The sequence below is a fragment of the Oreochromis niloticus genome, linkage group LG11, assembly GCF_001858045.2.
Source record: "Oreochromis niloticus isolate F11D_XX linkage group LG11, O_niloticus_UMD_NMBU, whole genome shotgun sequence".
NCBI classification, from domain to species: domain Eukaryota; kingdom Metazoa; phylum Chordata; class Actinopteri; order Cichliformes; family Cichlidae; genus Oreochromis; species Oreochromis niloticus.
This window is the reverse complement of record NC_031976.2, coordinates 20,823,324-20,846,068: the sequence shown is the minus strand read 5'-3', so window position 1 is coordinate 20,846,068 and position 22,745 is coordinate 20,823,324. Positions and strand designations below refer to the sequence as shown.

General features: G+C 40.4%; 3 protein-coding genes across 9 annotated transcripts; all 3 read left to right on the top strand.

Moving 5' to 3' along the window:
- Window positions 1-364: 364 nt before the first annotated feature.
- On the top strand, window positions 365-10,879 carry pbxip1b (pre-B-cell leukemia homeobox interacting protein 1b). Of its 6 annotated transcripts, none has more exons than XM_013274826.3 (11): window positions 365-513; window positions 2,245-2,323; window positions 3,361-3,436; window positions 4,334-4,404; window positions 4,958-5,351; window positions 6,153-6,395; window positions 6,600-6,623; window positions 7,221-7,273; window positions 7,526-7,639; window positions 7,794-8,028; window positions 8,235-10,879. In XM_013274826.3, exons 2-11 carry the CDS (start codon window positions 2,273-2,275, stop codon window positions 9,773-9,775), a joined length of 2,802 nt encoding a protein of 933 aa, XP_013130280.1. In that variant the 5' UTR covers window positions 365-513; window positions 2,245-2,272; the 3' UTR covers window positions 9,776-10,879. The 6 variants fall into 6 exon arrangements, with proteins under 6 accessions (XP_013130280.1, XP_005472725.1, XP_005472724.1 ...); XM_005472668.4 differs by having other exon boundaries at window positions 2,245-2,353; window positions 7,794-7,884; window positions 8,238-10,879; XM_005472667.4 differs by having other exon boundaries at window positions 2,245-2,353; window positions 7,794-7,884.
- Window positions 10,880-13,132: 2,253 nt separating this feature from the next.
- Window positions 13,133-15,181, top strand: LOC100703730 (protein S100-A13). The gene is made up of 4 exons (XM_003450884.5): window positions 13,133-13,194; window positions 13,308-13,368; window positions 13,484-13,618; window positions 14,553-15,181. Exons 1-4 carry the CDS (start codon window positions 13,148-13,150, stop codon window positions 14,685-14,687), a joined length of 378 nt encoding a protein of 125 aa, XP_003450932.2. The 5' UTR covers window positions 13,133-13,147; the 3' UTR covers window positions 14,688-15,181.
- Window positions 15,182-15,613: 432 nt separating this feature from the next.
- si:ch211-105c13.3 (protein S100-A16) lies at window positions 15,614-22,656 on the top strand. 2 transcript variants are annotated; one of them, XM_003450883.3, is made up of 3 exons: window positions 15,614-15,770; window positions 21,975-22,096; window positions 22,207-22,656. In XM_003450883.3, the coding sequence occupies exons 2-3, from the start codon at window positions 21,977-21,979 to the stop codon at window positions 22,360-22,362; spliced, it is 276 nt and encodes a 91-aa protein (XP_003450931.1). In that variant the 5' UTR covers window positions 15,614-15,770; window positions 21,975-21,976; the 3' UTR covers window positions 22,363-22,656. The 2 variants fall into 2 exon arrangements, with proteins under 2 accessions (XP_003450931.1, XP_025767371.1); XM_025911586.1 differs by lacking the exon at window positions 15,614-15,770 and adding an exon at window positions 15,929-15,984.
- Window positions 22,657-22,745: the final 89 nt, after the last annotated feature.

Here is a 22,745-nt window from a genome sequence, read left to right as displayed (position 1 = left end):
AAACATGTCTGAATTTTTGCTTCTTTTTTTGATCATTTGATGATTAGGTAATTCTGCACAGACACATTTAAATGGAGAAAAATGCTTTGATCTTAATTAAGTGTCAGTAACATAGCTTCTATGAAACAGTTTTAGCTTGCATCTAATGTGACTCTTGGTATTTCTTAAGTAGTGTGCAAAAGAGCATTATTATTATCGGTAAACATCAACAAGCCTGTCTAATGTCAGGGTAGCAGTAGCAGTAATCTGTAGTATTAATTTTACATAGCCTCCATCACGTATATATGTCAATCAACTTGGAAGCTTTCCAGCTGAAGTGAAGCGACATCGACATCTTATTGGATGAGCGAGAGGCGGGACCAGAGCAAACGCGTTCTGTGATTGGGCGAGAAGAGCATGGATCGTTAAGTTCTGGAGGCACGTTCTAAGTTGTCAAGTTGGATGGGAAGAATCAAAGAAGTCTCTGCTTGTGTCAGTGGCGTCCTCTGAAGTCTAAAAAAGTGACAGACCACGGTAAGAACCAACTGAATTTTTGATTGTATTACAAAGTAACCGCGTCTTTTCCAGTCTCGTTTCTTTTCCCTCTGTGTCGCCAACGTCGTTTCACGTTTTCCTGGTTGCGCGGCAGACATCGTTGAAGTGGAAACATTGTTTTTAACGACTAATGTCAACAACTTTCGGGTGGTGGAAGGCTTTAGTAGCGCACCCTCACCACATGTAAGAAGTGATATTTCTGAGTTTAACCAGATGTTGTTGTCTTCTTTAAGGCCGTATTATAGTTCCTGTCGCAGGTTATGAACTTCTTCCATCTAACCCCGACCCTTTTTGCATAGTGATAAGAGCGGTCTGCTTTTAGCGGTGATGCTGTGTGTGGAGCTGGCTTTAGCTCGCAGCCCAGCGTTGGCTGTCCTCATGGAAAGTCTTGTAGTTTATCTCTTGACCTTTTTTGGTAATTTTTCCATGCAGAGGCAAAGACGCTGCAAAAAAAAGAAAAAAAGATTAACAGTGTAGTCTCTGGAAGAAAACACACACATGCAGATTAATGTCTGAAGAGATAAACTGAGATTAGACGCATGCACTGTGAAAGTATGATCTTGCACTTGCACTGACTCCTACAGCTAGAGCTTAAAGATTAAATTAAATGTTATTCGTACCGACCAGTGAATAAGATCTGACCAGGATGTTTTTTTTTCTCCCTCCCTTGTGTTGCATGTGAAATAATCCTTTTTAAAACTGTCCTTAGAATACATTTCTGCCTCTATTTTATTCCCCATGGCCATCTCCTGCATGCTCCCTCTGTCTGTCTCTAGTCAATCTCATGGTAGCTATATTTAGCTGGCATCTATTTAAACCACTATATGCTCCACAATGCTCCTTGGGCCCCAGGCTAGATTCAGTAGGCTTCTCTTGGGAGGCACTCGATTAGGAGACCTAAATAGCGGAGCTGGGAGAGAATTGAATTTGGGGAGTGAAGTGTGTCATTACCCAGACAGTGTGGTATTAACTTAAGTGCCTCGTTCTTTCAGCATTCATACAAAACTAGACTGGATGCATATAAATATGCCTCACTGTTATGCTATCTTGTGTAGTTTGAAAGGAAAAGCTTTATAAAAATCAAATACCTGACACTTCCACCTAACAATGGGGTGACACTCAAATGGTTACACGGGAGACATTTTTCTCGACTATTGTGGTGGCAATTAAGATGAATGATCTTACTGTAAAATAAGTGATTCTGAAGCAGTGGGGAAATATAGTGTACACCATAAATGTGCTCGTTTGTAGACCAGAGACCAGTACCTTTGAAATGGACAGCCCATTGTAGTGCCGGCCTTAGTTACCCATGTCTCTGCCAAAACATTTCCCAGCTAGTCAAAAACCAGGCTGGCCAAAAGGCTCACAACACCCATAAACTACTAATGAAGAACTGAATGCTCCCAGGGAATTAGACTTCCTGCTCACATACAAAATGCACACACTTACACAAAGACATCAGTAACACATTACAGTCCGACCTTTATTGGCAAAATGGGTGAGGCTGAGTAGTAGAGGCTTGTATTCAAATCGGGTAAACAATGAGCGTAAATTTCTTAAAGCTGCAGTCCTTGCACTGTTACTGTAATTGTAAGCTAGTGGCACATTGTTTGTCTCTTCTGTAAGTAAAACTGTAAATTATGCATGACTTTGATTCAGGGTGTATGTATACACGCTCTTCACATTGTTCTTCGTGTTCTTGTGTTGCAGAAGAGACACGCAAAGCCTCTTAGGGGCCATGTCTGGCAGTGGGAGTGCTAATAACAGCTGGACCATCCTCACTCCTGAGGTATCATCACTCTGTATAGAGCACTGGAATGTGAGCCATTAAAGAGGGTGATGCTTGGTCACTCATTATTATTATCATTATTATTCCAGTAACGATATCTAATTGAGTATATATATATATATATATATAAAAAAAAAAAAAAAAAAAAATACTTTTTTATCTTTACAAGTTGTGGATTACTCTTGCTTTTTAAACTGTGTTGCCATATTTTCTCAGTAAGGACTCGTCGATAACTACAGATAACACATGTGGGAAATTTATTTATGCTTCATAAGTCTGAAAGAAAAAAATGTATTGTAAAACTAGATTTTTAATTGGCTAAATATCAAAATTAGTTTTGGTGTTGAAAATTAAATACCTCTGAGGTTTCTTTGTTTTTCTTGGATTTTTTTTTTTTTTTTTCAAGTGGTTTTTCAAGCTTTCTGAAGCTCTTTTAGACTTTTTCACTCATTTTAAGTCCAGTCTTTGTAATTTAATAATTTTTGTTTCGGTGTTAAGTGGCTTAAATAATCATTATTGCACCAACAAATGATATCCAGACAGCTATTAGGCAAAAACATTGGCAGATCTTGACATGGTATGCAGTGTATCCTGACACAGGACCTGAGAGCATTTGGCTTTTCACTTGATCTCTGAGGCCTCATTAGAAAGTAGCTGTCAAGAGGCCATTCTTAAGAGATAGAAAAGCTTGAGATATGCCAGATTACACAAGAACTGAACTGAAACTTATGGCAGCAAGTCTTATGGCGTGATAAATCCAAACTTGAAATTTTATGGGTCACATCAACACAACAGCAATCCCGAGCACGCTGATAGTGCAGTAAAGGGATATTTGCATAGAAAAACACACAGTAGAACACTCAGCTATGAATTAGCCTCCACAGAGTCCAGACTTCAACATTATTAAAGCAGTGTGGTATATAATGCATTTCAATGTGTGTTTGTACATTGCAGTGAATGACTGCACGTTGATGGGTGGCTTAATATTTTTGCACAGCACTAGATGTGTTCTCTGACTGGGTGTTTGTCTTTCTTAGGAAACTGCTGTGGAAACCCTGAAGCCTGTGACAATGGGGACGGAGTACCATGGTGAAAGCCACACAACTGCACCAGGTGCCTTCACATCCATTTATTTTCTCAATCACATATCCAGATTAGGATCTGAGTATCTCTGAAAATACTAACTCTTGTAGCAAGTGCATTTACCAAGTTAGGAAAGCACACTCAGTTTGCCATTCTTTAGAATCAGTTTGTGAATTTATAAAAAGGTTTTTGGAAAACTTAAAGCAAGTGATTGATTTTCACTCCGTTTGATACTTTCCATGAGAAGTGGATATAGTTGTGTGTCTGGATCGACAAAGAGAATGACATCTGGCCGACTTTCTTGTATTTTTCCTGGCAAATGTTTTGTTTTGTTCTACAGCTAATGTCTTTTGAGGACTGTTTGAATATTTAAAATGAAAAATTATACTTTTTTGCCTTTATTTCTGTTGATAGTGTGTAAAAATAAAGGTAAGGTTCCGAAGATGCAAACATGGGTACTTGCACATATATATGACAATGAATTAATGCAAGCTGTTACGCCCTGCACACAGAAAACATAAAGCCAAGTGTGTTTTTCACTATATCAATGTGTAGTTGGTGCTTCAAGAGGTTCTTTAAATGATGGTTTGGGTTTAATGTATAAATTCAATTTTTACAAGAGTGTCTCAAAAACAGTTTTATTGGCTTGATGTAATATTCTGTAGTTAGTGCATTAGAGCTTTGCAATAATAGCTGGAAGTCTCAAAGTTATTACCTAAGCAATCAGAAACGACTGTAATCAAAGAAAACAGCCAGTAAAGTAGAAAAAAATACACCTCATCACCACTGCTTTTCATTCTGCCTGTGCATACTGGGGGCAGGTGTTGGTGTCACGAGTGAGAATTGCTCCACTTCAAAGAGTCAGGATTGAAAAATGTTGAACTGCTGCCCTAAATGGCTCCCCTCCTGTGTCTGTGTTTGATCCAGGTTCTGGGGACAACAACCAGCCTGCAAATGGTGCAAAGTCTGCAGAAGGGCTCCCTGTGGAGAACTACCTAGTAAGGCAGCAATACATGCAATGTTCTATAACAGTACCATTTGTCACGCAGCTTTGCTGAATGTGTAGCTTTGATTGGCCGAAGAAAGCATTCTCCCACGTTTTAATTTTCTAATAATCCCGGGGTTTGAATGATTGCTAATTTTTGAATGCTCAAAGAATAAATCCTAAAACTATTTATAGTGTAGTGAGAATGATTCATGCTCCGATTGGACAGAATTTGCCTTTTTTTTTTTTTTTTCTCTTCAGGTAGCAGCACAGCTCTCACATTATCCTTCTCATTCTTTCTTCAGATTTGGAAAGTGACTCATTTGAGCTGTTGCTAGGCTGTAGCATAGAGACGGTGTTCTTCATGCTAAAGATAACACAACACAATATTTCTGTTTAAATAACATTTACACCTTTAAGACCAAACTTGTAATATTTTCTGAAAACTGTAACTTTAGTATTATTACTGGGTGGATTGCTTGGCTTTTAATCAAAAATGCCAAACTATAAAAAGTGCAAAAACTTTCAACTACTTTTTTTTATAATGACCTTATTCTTATATCCAGGTACCAAAAGAAAAACCAGCAGAGCTAAGTGGAGGCTTGAGTGCAGATCAGCCCACCTCTGTGCCCACTTCTGTCACGGATAACCCCATTCCTTCCTCTTTGGAAGTCTCCAGCAACTTGAACCATGGCAGTGATGAAGTCAGCCAGGCAGGGGGCCTACCTGAGGGCCCGGCACAGAGCAGCTCTGACCCCGATTCATACTCTGACTCCTACACTCATGTAGCTCCTTCCCCTGATGAGCCCCCACTCTTACCGTTGAGCACAGAGACTCTTGGAGGTGCAGAGTGTGTGCAGGTGGAAGGAACGCAGCATCTGCGAAATGGGGAGGAGCTACAACAAGAAGGGGACGAGTCAGATGTGTTTCTAAGGACAACTGATTTGGGAAAAGAAACTGGTATGAACAGGGCGAATGTCGGCTCTTTATTACTTTAATATTAGAATAACTTTATGTGTATGTCACTGTATACGTGGCAAGCAGCCTTTCTCTTCTGCTGTTGGAGACTAAGCTACATGTTCTACTTGTGTTTGAAGTGTATTTGTTGGAACACCTGGTTATGGACTTTTTCAGTATCTGGGCCAAGAGGTTGTCTGGAGAGGCTGTGGTTGGTGTGTGGAGGGGAGCATGATGTGACAGAAACCTTTAGTTACATGACATCCTGCAGAAGTAAATTGGCTTCAGAGGGACAGGAACCACTTAAATCTTTTTGCAGTGTAGTGGTTTTGGTTTGTGTGACTTTTTACTGCTGCACCATCAAAGGATCGGTCTTCTTTTGCTCTGTTCTGCACTTTCTTTTTTTCTTACACTTTGTTTAAAAAGTAAAGTTCAGCATTAGTGGTGTCTTTACGGAGCCAGTTGTATCTTTACTGCTCTTTTGTTTCAAAGTCAGACTGACTTATGCAGTTTGAATATAAGGAAGTGGAGCAAATTAACCAGCATACTGTGCTTGGCTGCAGTGCCATAGCTGCAGTGCTATCTAATATCAGCTATATAAAGGCAAGAAATATCTGTACACAATCAGTTTGTGCTGCAACTTTGTGCTTAAAATAATGACTCTGCTGGGGGTGGAAATTTCTGATCGCATATTGTTGTGATGTTTTCAGTTTATATTTGACGTGTTCCTTTAAAATAAATGAAACCTGTAAATTAAATATTGGTAGAACTACACGTTAATACTGTTTTCTTTCACCCCTCCAGAATCCCCTGCAGATTCAGAAGTGAGTCGGGAGAGAACTGAGAAGGCTGGAGTGGAGGGAGAGTCAGAGTTGAGGAAGAGAAGGTCCCTTTTAGCGTCTCTGGAGCAGATTGGGAGAAGAGAGGAGGAAGAGGAAGTGGAAGAATTTCAGCTCCCCCAGCGAGAAGACGACAGCGGGTTTTCTGTGAACAAGTGCATCCTAGGTGCTCTCATTCTGTTAGGCCTCGGCACCATTTTTTTCTCAGGTAGGCATATTACAAAGGTTAAAGTTTCCTTCTTCTTTTTTATTATTATTAGTAGTATTATTATTATCATTATTATATTTTTTGGGATGCTTTTTGCCTTTTTAAAAAATTATATTTTAATGGTAAAAGCTTAAAAGAATAGAAAGTAACTAACACTGGACTAGATGAAGGGTCCTCTGAGACTGAGGTGTATTATACCTGCAGGTATCTTCATGGACCTGGATGAGGGTAGGTTCTTTCTGTGTGTATGTGCGAGTCACTGACTTCATTAAATCTTTGTTGGCCACAGCATGCTTGCATGTATGAGGATGCATGCAGGAAAAAAGCCTTTGCATCTTATACTTTGCAGAAAAAAAGCTTTCAAAGTTCTTTACGCTGTTAAATGTGAGTTTTTGTCCTGATACTTGGTATAGGTGTTGTCAAAAGTCAACCTTGTTGCTTTGAAGGAACCAAGAATGACAGTTAGTAAATATTAGCTTTAGAAGCCTGTAAGCTCAGTTTGTCACCTGATTTTGACGTACAGTTTGAAAAGCAAAGGCATGAGAACGAGGTAGAGGTGAAGACTGGATTTATGAGGACTTCACCAAGGAATCCATACATTTTATTTTTTTTATTCATTTATTGCGTATTATGAATGCTTCTTTTCTGCTCAGCTGAATTTCATTTTACTGTCAGACACCTTCAGCATGTTGTTTCTGGGTAATTGCACTTTTTTTTCTTTTTTTTTTTTTTTTAATGAAAAGTAACAGATTTTTGCTTCTTCCTTTTTTCTTTTTCTTTTTTTTTTTTTTATTACTCACATTGAAACTATTATTTGCGTTGCAGAGAGCGACTATGGTCCAAGGGATCTGAAAGATGCAGAGCTACCAGGAAAACGGGTCAGTGTAATCTCTACTCTGCCTCCACTGTCTCTGTTTCTTCTAGTATAACCTTTATTTGCTGTATAATAAATATGGCAATTTTTTTTAAAATTAATTGTACTGTACAGTGACTTGTTCTTGTTCTTTCCAGTTCCATTAACACATTTTTTTTTTTTTTTTTTTTTTTTCTTCTCCACTCCTCCATCTGGCAATAGTTATTTTGAGAAGACATCTAATATCTCGCTGATGTGTAATTCTGTTTGTTGACAGGAGTGGCTTAACCCAGAGGCTCATTCATCCCCACTAGATGCTGAGAATTCAGATCTTTTAAACAAGCTAGCCAAAGGGAATGAGCAGATTTCTGTGCTCCAAGCTCAACTTCAGGTGTGACTCCATTCTGTCTCTCACCTCATCTATCCTGTGTGTGTGTACAGTAATACACATATATTTATACAAATGTGCGTCTGTGGATAAAGGTGTCAGTGAGTGTGTAGTATTCTCACAGGACCCTCTTTTTCTGTTCTTCTTCTTTAAACAGGCACAGAATGAAGAGCTAAAAGTAGCCCAGGGACAGGCAGCAGAGGGAGCAAAGGAGCGGCTGAGGTGGGAGGCGGTGGAGAAGGAAAACAGTAGGTTGAAGACAGAGATGGCTTCTCTCCCTGTCCTTCAGAAAGAGAATGAGAGGATGAAGAAAGAGCTGGAGTCATTCCCGGCCCTACAGAAAGAACTAGAAACTCTGAGATCCACTGTGACAGAATTAAAACTCTCCTCAGGTACAAAGGGAGCGAGGGAGGAAGAAGGGAGGGGATGTGGAGCAGAGTAGAAGATATAGAAGGATGAGCGTTATAAGAAAGCTTGGGAGTAGATTAGGCATTTAGTGATTTGTTTTCTTCTCTGTTTTTGAAATGCAATGCACATTTGTATCCTTTTTTTTTTTTTTTTTTCTTTTTCTAACTCTGACTTTTTGTGGTTGCTCCAGCAGGCAGTCAGACAACTCAAGCGTCTGTAAAGCTCGCTACATTGCCCCCACCTGGTCAGCCAGAGGACAGCAAGCAGGAAACGGCTGAGTCCACAGGGAGACAGACAAAGCATCCACGGGATGACCCAAAACAGAAAAAGAAAGATGTAAAGAGAGATCGGTATGACATGGGTGAGCAGAAAGAGAGAAAAAAATCTGTAGGGATGGAGGGAGAGAAAAAGGACCGTAAAGATGGAGGTAAAAAAGAATGGAAGAAGGAAAAACATGAGCAAGGAATGGCTGACAGGGAGAATGATAAGGAAGGTAGACAGAAGAGGCATAGCGAAGGGGGAAAGCAATGGAAGGAGAAAGACTGGAAGAAAGAGAAGACTAGCAGAGGTGACGAGGGAAAGCCATGGAAAGATAGGGAAGGAAAAAGAGAGCGGACAGAAAAGAGGGAGAAAAAAGAACAGAATGAAGATGTCGATAGGAAAAAACCAAAGCGTGAGAAAGTGAATGAGGGTAAACAATTGGGAGGTAAGGAAGAGAACAAGCATTGGAAGGAAGGAAAGGATCATGGGGGTAGACAGAAAGAACAAAAGGAATGGAAGAAGCTGAAAGACGGCTTCAAAGAAAGTGGCAAAGCGCAGTGGGAAGATAAAGAGTGGAAGGAGAAAGGGGAGAGAGAGTGGAGAAGAGGCACTGAGAGGAATGATAAAAATGACAAACTTCAGGGTAAAGCAGGGAAAGAAAAGGATGAAAGGAAACGGTGGGAAGGCAGTAAAAATCATGGCAAAGATGGGTCGAGGGAAGATGACAGGAAGCGATGGAATGAATATGAGCGGAAGAGTCAAAATGGAAAACACGATAAAGAATGGAAGAGCAATAACAAGAAGTGGGAACAGTCGAAACAGGAGCAATCGAAAGAGAGAGACGGGAGGAAGGAGAAGAAGCATAATGAAGACTGGAAAAAAGACAAATCACAATTCCAGAAAAGCAAAGATGTGCACAAGGTTAAAAATAATCATGGTAAAAAGGAAGAACATCAGTACGGAGACCAAAAGCAGCCTCATCATACACACCGCAAACCCTCCATGGGGCAGCCTGAGTACTGGGTCCAGCAGAGAGAGCGTCTCCAGCACAGTCCTAAACCTCCACAGGAGTGCGACTCAGTGGAGTCCTGTGCAAAGGCTGAGCAGCTGCTCCCTGTCCACTTACCCGAGTTTGAGGCCATCCTCCAAACCTATCTATCTAAGGCAGAGCAGGCAGGTGTGGATAATTCCAAAAGAGAGGAGCTCAAAAAGCTGGCCACTGAATTTTTTAAGGATGGAGTTTTTGTTCATGATCAGATGAGCTTTCAAGATTTTGTTGAAGATTTGAGCGATATTTTAGAAGACATGGTGGAAGGGGACGAGGATGGGGAACAAGATAGCGCCATAGAGGATGAAATGGAGGAGTTTGAAAGAGAAGTCATGAAAAAGTTTTCGTTGCCAGGAGCTGGAGAGAAAGAGAAGAGAATCAAAGGGGACTGGAGAAAGGAGAGCGGGCAAGGACGTGGCTGATGAAATGATAGAATTGATGGATCTGTCAAAAGTGGCTAAAAGGAGTCAAAGCGAGCGAGGGTCTACTCAAAGGGAACACTTCTTCTTGTTGGACCACGAAGGCTTAAAAGTATGCATTTATCAACCTGTCATGCTTTTTGCAGGACGGCCTTTTGTGTTTTACCTCCATCTGCTGTCCACTTTTTTTTTTTTCTTTTTTTTTTTGGAGAACTCATATGCACACACTTAATGCACTGTCACATAGGAAGGGCTTGAACGTATATCAGATTATAATAGTTTTTGTGTGTTTTATGGAAGTGCTGAGTCTGGTATTCTACTTACAGCTGTTTATTTGGGACCGACCACCTGCAGCTACTGTGAATGTCCGTTAGTGTGAAAGTCATTTCTATTCACAATGCTGTATTTTCTTACACTGTTGCTCTCATTTAGCTTTCTAAAAGATACTGCATAGTCTTATTCAAACACTACACTTTCACTATCTTCTGCAAGCAGCACTGTGCACTTTTAAAATCTGCTTATTCGCTGATCAGGCCAGTAGCTACACATCTTCGAGTTTTAATGAGTCTGATTGTTGATGTCACAGTATCATCAGTGCAAGGCTGTTTTTGTTAAAGCATAGACTGCTGAACGAATTGAGCGAGGGTCTGTATTCATGACATTTCTGTTTGTACATACATTATATTTGTGTTTAGGAACTTGCTTAAATTTACAAATCTCTAATTAACTTATTTTATCGGTGTAATATAGAGAAGAATTGATGGGCACATGAGATTTTGACATGTTGAGCATATTTATTGCTGTTCAGGTGTGGAGCTTGTGCAGATGTCCTTAAGTTATTGCTTTGTGATGACTGTAACATTTGTTTGTGGCTGGTGATGGTACTTAAGAGATTGTTTTCAAAAATGCTTTCTTTATCTCTTTACGTGTGGATAAACTTATGAAATGTAGCAGATTTAAAGGCCTTCAGCACCATAGAGATTGTTTTTCAAAGGTTGCCACACAGCGTGTGGTAGCACAGAGAACTTTAAATGTCATTATAGTTGTTTTCCCATGTTCTTGGCATTAAAAAATAATAAATTTAATTCCTGTCTGTGATGAATAATACTCGACTTTGTCTTCCTTTAAGTCACCTGTTTAGTTTTTAAAGAATACTTTCTGCAAGTGTATGCTCGCCTTAACCTTATCCTAAGTGATGACAGACAAGCCACGGGCTCTTGCCACACACTGTACTTTATCTACACTGTTTACAGACTTAAACAGCTCTGACACTTTGCCCCAGCTGGAGCGCCAGTGCATTTCATTTGTGCGTCACTCCTCTGACTCCACACCTCCAATCAGGAGGGGTCATGATTAGTAGCTGCATGCCAGGTGTGCCACCCTTAACCAGCCTGCTCCACCTCCTTGTCCATCAAACCACACCACGTTGCCAAACTCGTCTTATTAGATGCATTGAACTCCGGTTGCCTTTCTTGCTGTGCCACACTGATACAGATAATTCTACGAAGTTAAAAACAAGTTGTTTGTTAGGCTACATTAGGATAAATGTTCTGTACAGCAACTGTTCCATTAACTTTGCTTCAGCAAAGAGAGATCAGCAGTCTTTATATCTGGTTATTTGAAGTTAATAGATAAGAGATTAGGTTAATTTTTTCTATTTTCCATTCCTATTTTACGAACAGTAGCATAGTTTCCAGCGGCATGCTCTTGGCCAGAGGCGATCGTTAGTAGCCCGGGCTGCACCCAATCTGGTATGGAAATCTCATTCTTGATGTTTGATTTGGCAAAGAATGCTCTTCCTGACACAATCCTCCCCAGTTATCCTGGTTTGGGACTGGCACTAGGAGCACACTGGAATGCACCACCACGACCACCCCCAACCCCATCCGATGTCCTGGTATGGAAGAAGCCAGAGAACCTGTGCAAGCACAGCGAAACTGCAGGCTCCACATGGAGGCCAACTAGCTGTGGATATAAACACAGGACCTTCTTACTGTGAGGTAAACCGCTGCATTACTGTATAACTACCCCCCAGGAGATGGTGAAATATATGGATTACTGTGATTTCATGTTATTCAGTCACAGAGTCTGTCATGTCGGTCAATCATTCTCTTTGTTTCAGACAGGAAAGTGGATTATGGACCTGGTTGAATATTACAGTTTTCCACATGTACCCTTCCTGCGTTAGAAACAGTCGTGGTTCAGCGCATTGTGTCTGTACAACCCTGCAGAGGTCGTACTCTCATGAACAGCATATCTCTTAATTTCTTCAGATTGGATACTAACACAGAAACGGAAGTAAATAATTGTGACTATATTTCACACTAGTGTCTAGTAGGATAAATTAATTAAGCTGTGAAATTTTATGTCCCTAAGGGTCAAAGGTCAACTTCACCACTGCATCTCAATTTTCTGGAGAACATGTTTCAGGGCAGTCTTTTACAAAATAACAGGCTGTGAACGTATTTACTTAAATTTGGTCAGAAACTGAACTGCTGACACTAATCTACTGAATTCACTTCATTTAATAATAAATGTGGACAAATGTGGGCCTAAATTGATTGGTTGGGAATGGCCTACAACCCCAAGGCAGTAATTTAAGTTTATATTTAGCTTGAAACCTTTAGGCATATGATGTTTGCCTCTAGGCTAAATGTTGGTGGTGTAGACATAAGTAGCAATTGAGAACTTTAAGACAAGTCCTCAGACAGAGATACACCTGCAGCTACAGTCCCAGGATATCAATCTTAAAACAACTAGAAGCATTGCCCCACTGAAAGCGCCGATGCTTTTATAAGACTGTGTGTAGGGGAGCAATTTCCAGCCCCCTCACTAAGCCATTTATTTTGAGTTAGTTGCCACACTCTCCTTCCCCAATGACGGCCAAGGGAATGAAAGGAGGAGAACTAAATACTGCTGTTTCGAGTATAAGGGGATAAAGATGTGTGTCTTTGGGTGTGTGCGTCATACAGCAGAGAAACAAAAGCTAGAAGAGGGGATATTTGGATGATAAAGCCAATGTGCTTGTTAGTGCTAACTGCCTCCCTAATATGCCAATTGTGCACATCCTGTCAGAGCTTTAGAGTTTAAAAAAATTGTTTTATGAGGTAAAACCCAAGTGCCTCATTCTCATCCTCATTCAGAAGTTTCCATATACAGACAGTATAATTATATACCTGATGTACTGCTCTACTTTTTGCTCTCCACAGCATTCTGCCCACATTTTCATACTCACAAGAAGCAAAGGAAATAAACTGTCTGTGCACTGGGATGACCCGCAAAAATGATTAAAAATAGTTCACAGGCAGTGCAGAATGTTAATGTTAACCTTGCTTAACTTCACTTTTCAGTCTTGTGGTGGTTTTCCTGAATGAGATGATGCATCTAGTGATCCATCCTTCTTCAGAGATTGGCTACATGCTGTGCGTGCATCTGAAAACACAGCTGCGTCATGGAAAAAGATTTGTGGTTTCTTTGGAAATATGGTTTACACTTTTACCAATTCCAATGATTTATCTACTTAACCCATCAACAGCAGGGTACAAAAGGAGAAGAAAGACGTTTGTACTCACCAAATACCTACACACACACAGCTGGTGAGTTTCCACTGTCTTTTATTCCAAATCAGTGTTAGAATTCTGTTGAACTTCTTATATAATCTTTTAAATATTTCATCTGATCAGATCTCATTTTCTCCTCTCTGTTTTCCAGCTTGCGATGGAGTCGGCCATTAATGCGCTGGTGTCTGGGTTCAAGGCCTATGCTGGCAGGGATGGTTCCTCTGACACGCTGAGCAGAGATGAGTTTTACCGACTGGTGTCATCAGAGCTCCCTAACTTCATCAAGGTAAAATCAGTGCACAGTAGTTTCATTTGTACCTCTTATTCATTGACCTAATAATCACAGCAGGTTTATGGCTTTACTTAAGTATCTATTACATTTTCTATTTCTATAGATATGTTTTCTTTTTTTTATTGACTATTGGTTCAAAAATGTTCTGTACTTACAGACCGTTAATATGCTGATTTAGGCTGCAGGCTACTAACTGTTAGCACTTCTTATACGCTGACTGTGCTGAAAAAAAGACCAGATGCAACACAAAGTACTATACTTAGATATCAGTTTGAAAGGCCTGCAGTTTCATGATTACAGTATAATCAGGGAGACTCAATTTGCTCAAACTGAACTTTGTTTCTCACGAAATTAATCATAAGGGGGAAGCTGATGTTATTAAGTGTTAGTCATCATTTATGTGGGCTGTCATTAACAGTTGCAGTGTTATTGGAGTTTTGAGTCATTTAACAGCTCTCCTGCCTGTAATCTTGACCATGAATGAGCAGTTACATGATCTCATATTGGGACAGGATATTACTCTCAGTTTAATGTTTCATACTAAATGTCACCCCCCCCTCCCAAAGAAGTCGACCTTCAGACTCCACTCTTGTGTTGTTGAGACTTTGTCTGTGTTCTACATGTTCGAAGGATAAAGGTCTGCTTTACCCCCAGTGTGGAAAATTCCACATGCCTCTTCTAGTTCGAATAGTTGTAATAATTGCTGTGACCACTAGATGGTGACAGAGTCAATAGAGTCCTGTGCCAAACCACTTCTGCTGATGAAGCATGATTTTTTTTTAAACTCGTTTGGATGCCACGGTGTTCCGCTTGCCTCTGATTCCTCGCCCCATACACATGACCAGTGTTAACCGAATTTTTGCATTAACCACGGACTGAGACGGTTCTTTTTAATATTGGATACATGTGATTTCCTGTTTTCTTGCAGAAAGCTGATGACCCTGCTGCCATTGACCAACTTATGAGCTCATTGGACAAGAACAATGATGGAGAGCTCAACTTCTTGGAGTTCTGGCAGCTGATTGGGCAACTTGCAAGCAAGCATGGGAGGTTTAGCCAATAGAGTGTCCTCGGATACTCTTTCTTTCGCAGTTCTGTGTGTTACTGTGTCGCTTGTGTGCCATGCAGTTAAAAAAAAAAAACGGGATACCAGCCAGATGGAAAACACCCTAAAGCCCGTTTCAGTTTCACAGTTCTGTGTTTTTTAGTCAATAGTTTGTGTTTCATTTCCACTTCACATGTTTCAAGAGGCTGTCAGGTAGATTCAGTCACTTTTACATAACACTACACGGTTTTAGAACAAATCCCAGCCTGCAGCGAAAACACACATGCTTACAGCCCCGTGTGCTCACAGTCCTATGATGAAACTGGAGAATAGGAATGTAGTGTGCTACAGCCGTGTGTGTGTGTGTGTGTGTGTCTGTGTGCGCATTCCTGGCTTCCTAATTCCTGGAAATCATCATCTCCCCTCCGGACGCCAACAGAGGTGGTGTTGTAGGGAAAGATCTGAACTTATAAAAGAAATCTGAATAAAATGTAACAGGATAGTTCTGTGTTCTCTGCTGTCCAGTCCTTAATTCGTTACTTTGTATGTGTGGGGTTTTTTTCTTTTTTGCTACATAACTCCATCTTTCCACTCTTTGAACCACGTTCAGGGTGTGGCTTGACTGCATCTGTCTGTTCGTCAGGCTTTGAACACACACGCACCTAAAACATGCGCGCGCTCTTGTCCCTACTTGTTGAGAGAAACCGTGTTGTGCCAGAAAAAAGAACAATATAATATAATACATGTATATATTTTTTTTTAAAAATAGCAAAGTTGCGCGTGTGAGTATAAAACAGAGGCAGAAAGGCAGAAAGGTTTTTGCAATCAAAAACACTTTTTTAGACTCTTTGGTGGAACAACGGAAATCTTTGTTAAGAAAATATTGCTGCGTTGCTCAAGCTGCGCCTCTTTCCACATTCCTCCTCTCCCAGGCACACGCCCTAAAACTGTGAAAAAAACTGGCTTGAGTCAGAAGTTAAATCACGGAAAAGATATGTGTAGCTGCTTAATCTAGAGGAAGCCTTGGGAGGAGGATCTGAAAGAAAGAAGCAGAGCATTTGCTGAGATAGTTTATATAGGCTTTTGTTCTCGCTCTCAAAGGTGAGTGCTTTTTTCCTCTCCATTACTAGTTTTCTTCATTAATAAATTCAGCTGTTTCTTTTTTAAATTATGAGTTCAAACTTTTCTACTCAACACAAAAAATTGAAAACTTGAACTTATTTTCTGCACCGTGTCATCAATTTTCTATTACTTGCCAGCCTCTCTATTGTCACTACCCAGCTTGGTTGCCACAGGGATCGTGTTCGCCTTCTTGGTAATGTAACTCCAATCCCTTTACACTTACACAGAAACCGGAGTCTCGAGTCGCGTTTACTTATTTATCTGCTGTGTGTCACTCCTGCCTCTGGTCACTCTACAAATTGTGAGGATTAGTTAGGGCTAAATGTAAATGTGCGACGTGGGCAAGCCCCTAACATCTCCGTTACGCGCGGCGCTCACTAGTTTTGGCGTGTGCGCCGAGGCTGTTATCGCCCCGTTAGTCAATCATAATGTGATCGTTGTAACGGCAGTCAGATTTGGCTCTCATCAGACTGAATTATTAACGTTATGATAAGACTCCGGTAGAGAGACTCGAATGGCTTCGACCCGGTGTAGTTAATGAAGCAGAGGAGAAATAGCGACCTGGGCGATGACAGGTATGCTCACAGGGGAAGTGAGTCAGTCACACCTAGTGCAAACAACACGACCAGGGTGGAGCTGGTCACCCACAAGGATCAATGGTTGCTCACGTCCGTTGCCATCGCAGAAGAAGACGAAAAAAAGAGAGAGAGAGATCCGTTTGGTCTGAGATGTGAAGCATGCTCAAACTTTCTCGGTTTTCGCGTTCTCAGTTGGCCTTCTTTAGTGGATTAGTGAGGGGTGGGTTAGATGGACTTACTGGGTTAAAACTGGTTTGCACATGACAAGTCTCATCTAGTTTCAGCGCTCGCATTACCTCACATTACCAGTATTAGTCACCTAGGTCTGCTCAATATTCATGTTATTCCGTTAATTCAGGAGTTCATGTAGCTACAGTATGTATAATTTTAAGGGAGCTTAATGGGCTGCATGTTATAATACACCGGTGATATAAAAAATAACTGTCATTATTAATTTATTTAATATTTATTGTTTAAAACTCGAATTCTTCTTTTTTTTTCTTTTGTGAGTGCTGGATGATTTTTTAACTTTAGGCCTCTAAAGATGTTTGAAACAGGAAGATCTAGCCCTTCTCTTATCTTACTGATAATAATCCATGATGCTCACAAGCACATTAGCAGCTGCTGAATCACTCTGTGTAAAATGAAGAAAAATGTCATAAAAAAAAAAATCCCCTCATACTAACTGAGGCATGAACTGGACTCCACTCAGGCTTTCATTCGACTTACTTTCATTATTATTTTGCACACAAGCAGACAAATATAGAGCATTTATTCAAATGTGTTCCTGGCTTTTAGTTTTGCTCTTTGTAGCTTTTATCATTTTTGACTCTCACCATCTCTTATCAAAGTTTGGTGGATACATGAGGTGAACTTTTTAAAAGTATATTCCTGTTCAAATGTCTGTTTGAGATCTTGTTTTTTTTTTAAATTTTCATTTTTATCATTGCATTTGCAACTGACAAATCACTAGAAAACAAATTGCTTCTGTTTGGCAACTACTGAGCTGCCTTCAGTCTCTAATCACAATCTCCACACTCAGAGTTGGAATGTGTATGCACTAAGAGCTTGTACAAGAGCCACGATTGTCGTCAGCACACGCTCCCTGCCCTTATCACGGCCCTGCCACATGTTCCTTTCTACTCATTTTGTATTTTTGTGGCCCTGATGTCTCCGGTTCACACTGGAGCCTTCTTGGTTTTCTGCTTATCTTGTTACATTCAGGAGAGATGCTAATGGATTGTGGCCTGTCAAGCATTTTGATATACGGCCTGTAAACAGCCTGCTCCTGAGCTGTTTGACTTGTGGACGATGTTAGGAAGGTGTTAAGACAATTATAGTAACGTATTAAATAATAATGAGCAGCACGCTGGTGACAGATGCTAGCTTGAATGTTGAAAAGAGTTGTGTGTGTGTGTCAGTGTGTGCTGGCATGGCAGGGAGACATGAAACTAAATCCAGGGTTTGGGTGCCTGATCTTGCTCACCCAGTAATTAGGTTAATGCAACAGAAGTCCTAATTGGCATTGTCCTTCTTTAGATGAGTGTGTTTCTGCATATGTGTGTGTACTTTTCCGTCTTTCTGTATGTCTATGTGTTCTAGTGTGGGCCAGAGTAGGTGAGTAGTGTGAGCGGTGAGGCGTGACATCAGTGTCAGATGGGAGATTTACCAGCTTCTAAAGTTTCCTCAACGACATCACTCCAGGCACCCATGATTATTACCCACCCAGTGTCCACTGCTGCCCTGTGGTAGTTTCCAATACACACTGGAAATCCTGCAGCAAGGCCTCGCCCCCACGCTGCTGAGATACTTATCAATGCTGCTCAAGTATCTTCAGCTTTCATTCAGGGCTTTTGTTTTCTGCGAGCCGTTGCCTTGGAATTCTACTTTGTTGAGACAAGAGGAAACTACAGTGACCTTAAAAGACCCCTGTGTTAGGCAAATTGTGCTTGGAAACATAATGTGCACATGCAACAGGAAATAACTGAAAATCTCCCTGATTAATCTGCATAGTAATTGTGTACCTTAGTCAAATTACTATGGTTATTTCTTTGTATTGTTTTTTACAGGGTTTTTTTGTTAGTTGTTTATTTGTTAGAGGTACGGGGCTCTGACGTGGCTCCAGATCTTTCTTTTTTTTTAACCACAATTACTTGTAATCTTTTGCAGCTGTGAGCAGTTTTTCTTGGTGCGTTGCATTTTAAAAAAAAAAGCATGCATCACCAGCTCATTTAAGAATAGATATATGTATATATATAATCTCTGTGTCACATGTGAAACCACAGACATTTTCACAGCAGATATTTGTCACAGTAGGAAAAGAACCAGTGTTCCTAGTAATGGCACGGTTATGTTGAAATGGCTCAGAAAACCCTGACAGTGTGACAGTGAGCCGGGACCCTGTAACTGCAGTGTCTAAATGTTATTTTTATCATCATTAATTACAGTATTTTAAATGGTTGCTTTTATTATTGTGCCTCCTTTTAAAAACAGCCTAATGGAATTAATTAGTTGCATGATTAAAATAGATCAGTGGAGTTTTGTTTTTTAACTTACTGTCATATTTCCAGTGTGTGCTGTGTTGATGTTGCTGTTTTTTATTTGTTAGACCTACTGGATTTGGCATCCAGTGAGATTGTAAATGGTTTGCTTTTGGTTTGCTCAGTGAGTGCAGGATGTGACGTTGGCATTCAGGTTATCTGTTAGTGTTTGGCTGACTAGTTGGGTGACATATTTCAGTGCGTACTTGTATCCCTACAGTGCACAGTAATGTGTGCTGCTGCAGTCGGGCATCAGGCAGTAATCTGATCTCGCAGCCTCCTGTTCGCTTTTGGGGATCAGATGTCCACCGTCAGAGATCACAGCTCCCATTGTGTTTACCTTTAGAGACTCCCCATCTCTTCAGCCTTCCCTCACTCCCTCTCTTTTGCTCTGTTTACCTCCGCCAGCATCCAGCCTGGGTCCCCTCATCGCTCCCCATTCCCTCTCTTCCCCTTCCGTGCTGACGTCAATTGTGTGTCTCACATTTTTGACACTTACATAAACCAATTTGAATGCACTTTCAAAATACGCTTGAACAATCATTTTCTAAAACTCTAAATATCAAACGAGGATTTTTTTTAAAGGTAATTTAAGTGTTGTGGTTGAAAGAACAAAAAAAATCAAAATTGTTATTCATTAATTTTTTTGTTTTTCTTTATTTAATTGTTTGCCCCTTGTCATGAACATGGAGTCTTGCTTGATGACAGAATGATGTGAAATGATATTGGTTTTATTTTTGTGTAGATTTCTGCTAAAAAAGTTCTTTTTATTTAACATTAAAACAGTTACACATAAACATTGTTTTAAAAAAAACAACTTCACACCGTTGAACTTTTTGATTAAAAAAGCAAGGCGAACGCTCAGAGGACGACATCCCAGCATTTAAGGAGCCTGAGCTCAAGCAAGAAGACAACAAGGCGGGGCTCTGAAGTTGTGGGAAAGGAAGCATCAGCTCATCTAAAGTGCACAGACTTTCACTGGTCTCAGCAGATTGAGGCAGCCTTCTTGCACGCTGTTTAACAGAAATCTCACATTATTCTTTTTCAACTCATCAGAGGAGAAAATTGTCTCATTTGTTACTTCAATGGACGGCCCAGTCTTGAAGAATATGTCTCAACTTATTAAATTAGCTATAATGAGGACTTGGTGTATCCGGATCCAAGTCATGGATTGGTCCGTTATTTATTTGTTGTAACAATGCTTCTTGGGAATAAATCTCATACCATTAAAGTCTGTTCATTTCCCCTTAAATGGTACCACATTTGTTGATGTGGGTTGCGCCCATGAAAAAGTTGCCAAATCTTCTCTGCTAATGCCAGATAGCTTGTTCAGAGGCAGCCTTTAACAGATTTGCAGTCAAGGTTTGCAGGACGGTATGGCCGAGGGGTCTCTACCCAGACAATCCAGAAAAGACAGCACACAGCCTATCTCTGGTCTCATAGAACTGCCAGGAGGCCTGACATGACTACCCTTCACCATCAGATCTGTTTGCACTGGTGTCAGCAACATGTGCACTAGAACTTGAACATGTGCACTAGAACTTGAACATGTGCAGAACTTTATGTTCAGCGATGAGTCCAAATTCTGTGTAGGGCAGCTGTATCGTAAGGACATTCTGATTGCTGCACCAATAGGGTGGAGGAGGTGTGATTTTGTGAGGCAGCATCTCCCTCACTGGATAAACAAGTATTGTCGTCGTTGGAGGCACTCTCAATACAAAGATATCAAGATGAGGTTTAGCAACTGACCTCTGTGCTCCAACATGGCAACGCTATCTGACTATCTGAAGAATTTGGGAGTGGAGAGGATGGAAGAACCTGCCTGCAGCCCTGACCTCAATACCATTAAACACTTGTGGGATCAGCTTGTGCGTGCTGTTTGGGCCATAGCGTCCAACACAACCATACTGGCTGACTTGTGACAATTGCTGGTTGAAGAATGGGATGCCATCCCAGACCAAGCTGGACCAAGTTTGTGAGCAGCATGAGAAGGAGGTGCCAGGCTGTTGTGGCTGTGTATGGTTCTTCTGCATGCTACTGAGGCTCCTATTTGTTAAATGAATAAACTGTTAAATTTTCCCATTACACATTGCTCTTTATCAACAATGGACCGTGGGTCACTTAATCCCAGCTCAGGCTCCTCAGAGGCTGGTATGTCCTCTGAGCTCTCGCCTTCCCGCCCTAATGTCTCAACCTTGTCCACCTCATCCGCTGACATCTGTAAGTCTGACTCCGCTTCTACAGTTATGAGTAAAGTCCTTCCTGCCTTACTTGGTCCTCTGCTTCCTGAATGGGAAAAATGGTTAAGAATGGGAGTTAGTAAGTCCTGCTGTCCACTGCAAAGCACACTGAGTAAAAGTTTTGTTTTTAGGGGGTTAGAAAATACTGTACATTTCTGCAATCCTACTAAAGTGAAGTTAAGAATCTGACATTGAAGAAACAATTAGATTTTTAGCAATATTATCATATTATCTGCAAAAAGTACATGAATAAATGAATGATCACTTAAGTTCCCTTGTCCCTAGAAAATGTGGAATCTCCACCATTTTGAAAAGAAAGCACATGTTATCTGTTTGTCAAACTATTGCAAATATGGTGTCAGAAGAAATCCCAGGATGTCCTCTTCACTTCTGTTCCTCCCACAGAGGACAAGAATTAGTAGCTAAATCTTAGGGGTATTTTTTTCTGTCTGTGTTTTGCCTTTTTAAAATCACCAGGTGTTATAAATGACATGTTTGTCAATTTAAATACATCATAATATGCTTTATAATTTGGTTGTATAGAATTAAAGGTCAGATAGTTGTGCGCAAGCCTTCCACAAACTCACAGTTGACGTTACTCTTTTTCACAATCAGAACCAAACAAAGCATGAAATGTTCAATATGAAATAAGCGTCTCATCCGCTCAATGCCCTGTGTATTTTTTTTGCATTATGATATTATTAAAGTTCACAGGAAATGTATCTCATGGCACAATGTTTGAGAGTCTGAGAGTCTTCTAAGATATGTCCTTATCTGTCCTAAATTCTCATTTCTGCTTTGTCCTTGTCTCCCACTCTTATACAGATATGGAGTCCGCCATTAAGACGTTGGTGACCACATTTGTTAAATCTTCCAGGGGGAAGGAGAACCTAGACAGCAAATCCTTCCAGAAACTGGTGGAGAAAAACCTCAGTGGTGTCATGGAAGTAAGTGTTTTGTGGTTGTCCGTCATGCTGCCAGTATATTAGAACATTAAATTAAAAGCAGTTGTAATCTCTAATCTCTTTAATATTTGTTTTTTTGTTTTTAAACTCAGGATGCAGGCAACTCCTCTGCTGTTAAGGAGATGCAGAGGGGACTGGATGAAAACAGCGATGGAAAGGTCAGCTTCGAGGAATACCTTACCCTGATAGGTTACTTGGCTAACTCCATGAGTCAGCGCAAGACTGAAAGCAATCCAGATTCATCGTAGATACTCATGAAGTTGCAGTATTTGGAGAGGATTTGCATTCAGCCATTTTTTTTCTTTTTGAGCTTATTAAATGTCTTTTTTTTCATTTCCAATCATTCCAGCCACCATGTATACATCGGATCATAATGATTTTTCTCTGAGATAGTTAACCGGCTATAATAGATCTTAACGTCTGTCCAAATGAACCTTTATGTAGTAACACTGTCACTGAAGGATTCTGAGCTGGTCTTTTTTATACCAATCCTACATTTTATACCAATGTTTTCAAAATAAAAGCTTTATATTAAAATTAAATTGTTTTTGGGGGGGTCTGTGGTTGCTGCTGTTGCACATTTGTCTTTTAATATTTCACCTTTGAATCTCCCTTTCTCATATACATTTCC

Bases quoted from the DNA above. Each gene is read 5' to 3' on its own strand.
- pbxip1b (XM_013274823.3), top strand. From the start codon at position 2,273: ATGTCTGGCAGTGGGAGTGCTAATAACAGCTGGACCATCCTCACTCCT. The intron at 5,352-6,152 runs GTATGAACAGGG...TCACCCCTCCAG, and splicing joins TGATTTGGGAAAAGAAACTG to AATCCCCTGCAGATTCAGAA. The intron at 6,396-6,599 runs GTAGGCATATTA...TTATACCTGCAG, and splicing joins CGGCACCATTTTTTTCTCAG to GTATCTTCATGGACCTGGAT.
- LOC100703730 (XM_003450884.5), top strand. From the start codon at position 13,148: ATGATGCATCTAGTGATCCATCCTTCTTCAGAGATTGGCTACATGCT. The intron at 13,195-13,307 runs GTGCGTGCATCT...ACCCATCAACAG, and splicing joins TCAGAGATTGGCTACATGCT to CAGGGTACAAAAGGAGAAGA. The intron at 13,619-14,552 runs GTAAAATCAGTG...GTTTTCTTGCAG, and splicing joins AGCTCCCTAACTTCATCAAG to AAAGCTGATGACCCTGCTGC.
- si:ch211-105c13.3 (XM_003450883.3), top strand. From the start codon at position 21,977: ATGGAGTCCGCCATTAAGACGTTGGTGACCACATTTGTTAAATCTTCC. The intron at 22,097-22,206 runs GTAAGTGTTTTG...TTTTAAACTCAG, and splicing joins ACCTCAGTGGTGTCATGGAA to GATGCAGGCAACTCCTCTGC.